Genomic DNA, 2,229 nt, shown 5'->3' on the forward strand with positions numbered 1-2,229 from the left:
AGCACATTTACCTAATGCATGTGCATGCATGAAAATACAAAATGTAATCCCTCAAATAAAAGCTGCTCCAATATTGGCTATGGGCCTGGTAGTGTAATTTCTTTAGTAATATGCTCTTCCTAGCAATACTTTATTCAATACAGATATACAGATAAGAGTTGATAGGAGAACCACATTAGCTCAATTAAAGGAGAAGCTAGTTCCACTGATTGGTGTACCACCTACTGGCTTTAAAGTGTATAGGGTGTACAATAACCAGCAAGAATATGAAATGGAGAGATTAACTGACTCATTAATGGCAATACCTTCTGAATCAAGAGTAATTATTTAATTCTACTCCACTTGATCATAATCCTTATAGTTTGTAGTAAGACTGGGTAGGGCATTACAAGTAGGAGAGTACAGAATTAAATTATTTTTATTACACATTAGCAATACAGAGGTAAAGTATGAAATTTACATCTGCTACAAAAATTAAATGTGACATACTAGATTAGCCAATTTTCCTGACTAAAATATTTCATCATTATAATTTTTTAGTTATTTAATCTGATGATGGAGTCTATTGTTGCTAAGAATACACCAGTGAGAGAATTTAAGAAACAAATTATTGAAGAAGCAAAAGTACAAGGAATTGACTGTGTCCTTGAATTAGACAAGTAAGTTCATCATGTGACTATCATGTGACTTATTGTGTAGAATGAGATTACGTAAGAAGACTTGGAGGTCACCTGGTACAGTGTATCTTGATCATCAGTTGATTGATAAAGATATTCATGTATATGCTGATAGTGAAATGTATGTGGAACCATTGAAAGGTTAGTATGAGAACAGTGAGGGTATTATTTAGTATTTATAGAACCGGAAAAGATGAAGCTCCCAACACAGATGCAGGTATATGTTAGAAGATGGCGTCCATCAGAATGTTCAGTTGATCCAACAGAAGAAATTATACTGGATACAGCTAGTCCCTTAGATCTTAAAAAGAAGGTGAATTTATGATAAATATACATATATGTTGTTATGCCACTATTTTCTTTAGCTTTCAGAGTTAAGTAAAATTCCTGTTGATGCCATTTCTGTTGCAAAGGTAAGCCAATGACATTTTACCATCAGTGAGCCATTTCTCCTTTTAAAGGGCGTGGGATCATTTCCAGCTGAGATATCATGTCTTGATATTGAGAATGAGTTGGAATGGGATCCAGCCATTCAATCAATCAGTCAAACACCATTCTCACTGTACGATGATGGAGGTGTCATTTATTACAAGTATGATAAGCATAAACTCTTAAAATCACTTGCACATACTCCTCTTATCATAATTTCAGAGACAATAAGGAAAAAATAGAACTGTCCAAAATTATTGAATTAACAAATGAAATTACAGCACTAACAAAATTTAAAACTGGAATACTAAAAGAAAGAGATGATTTACAGCAAAGTTTAGCTCAATCATCAGCAGAGAAAACCAAACTAAGTGATCAGTTGAAGGAAATGAAAAAAAAGGCTGCAGCATTAGAGAATAACCTAAAGGTCAGATATGTCACAATTATAATTTATCAATGCATTATTTTGTGCATTGTTTAGTAATTACTTTTAAAATTACATGTAAGCATTAGGTTTATTTATTTGGTCATAATTTTTTGTCTAATATTTATATAATTATTGCCCTTGCCACATTCAGTCTGTTTATAGCAAAACTTTAACTCTGTTTTTAAACTGTTACTGAAAACTGCAAAAGTTTTGGTCCTCAAAAATGAATCGTTATCACTATACATTAGTTTATTTGAGCCATGCTTTCTGACCTAATTTCAATTTCATTGCTGCATAATCAACCATTCCCTATTTTATCTGAATTTTATCTGAATTTTATAGTTAACACAAATAAAACACCAAGAAAATTTGAGCCAAATGTTGGCAGATATTGCCAGTTTGAAAGAATTTAATGAAACTTTGTTGGTCACTCGAGATCAGTTACAGAAAGAAAGAGATCAGAAATTAGCAAAGAGCAATGAATTGGAGAATGAAATTGCAACACTGACAGCAGCTAAAACTGAAATATTAAAAGAAAGAGATGATTTGCAGCAAAGTTTAGCTCATTCATCAGCGGAGAAGACTAAACTGAGTGATCAGATGAGGAAAATAGAAGAGAAAGTCAAGGAATTAGAGAATAGCTGGAAGGTCAGTTATAAGGATGTCACTCTGTTGCATCACAAGCTAGGCAGTGGA

The 2,229-nt window shown here is 32.8% G+C and overlaps 1 protein-coding gene across 1 annotated transcript; it reads left to right on the forward strand.

Moving 5' to 3' along the window:
* Window positions 1-123: 123 nt before the first annotated feature.
* Window positions 124-2,226, forward strand: LOC100631806 (ubiquitin carboxyl-terminal hydrolase 47-like; the record flags this gene model as incomplete). The annotated part of the gene is made up of 9 exons (XM_020007286.1): window positions 124-319; window positions 362-442; window positions 541-659; window positions 700-818; window positions 860-990; window positions 1,043-1,090; window positions 1,139-1,269; window positions 1,329-1,533; window positions 1,876-2,226. Coding segments are annotated over 9 exons (1,381 nt in total), but the record flags the coding sequence as incomplete, so codon positions are not given.
* Between the last annotated feature and the right edge of the window lie 3 nt (window positions 2,227-2,229).

Source organism: Amphimedon queenslandica, unplaced genomic scaffold, assembly GCF_000090795.2.
Source record: "Amphimedon queenslandica unplaced genomic scaffold, v1.1 AMPQUscaffold_7818_Cont20235, whole genome shotgun sequence".
Classification (NCBI taxonomy): domain Eukaryota; kingdom Metazoa; phylum Porifera; class Demospongiae; order Haplosclerida; family Niphatidae; genus Amphimedon; species Amphimedon queenslandica.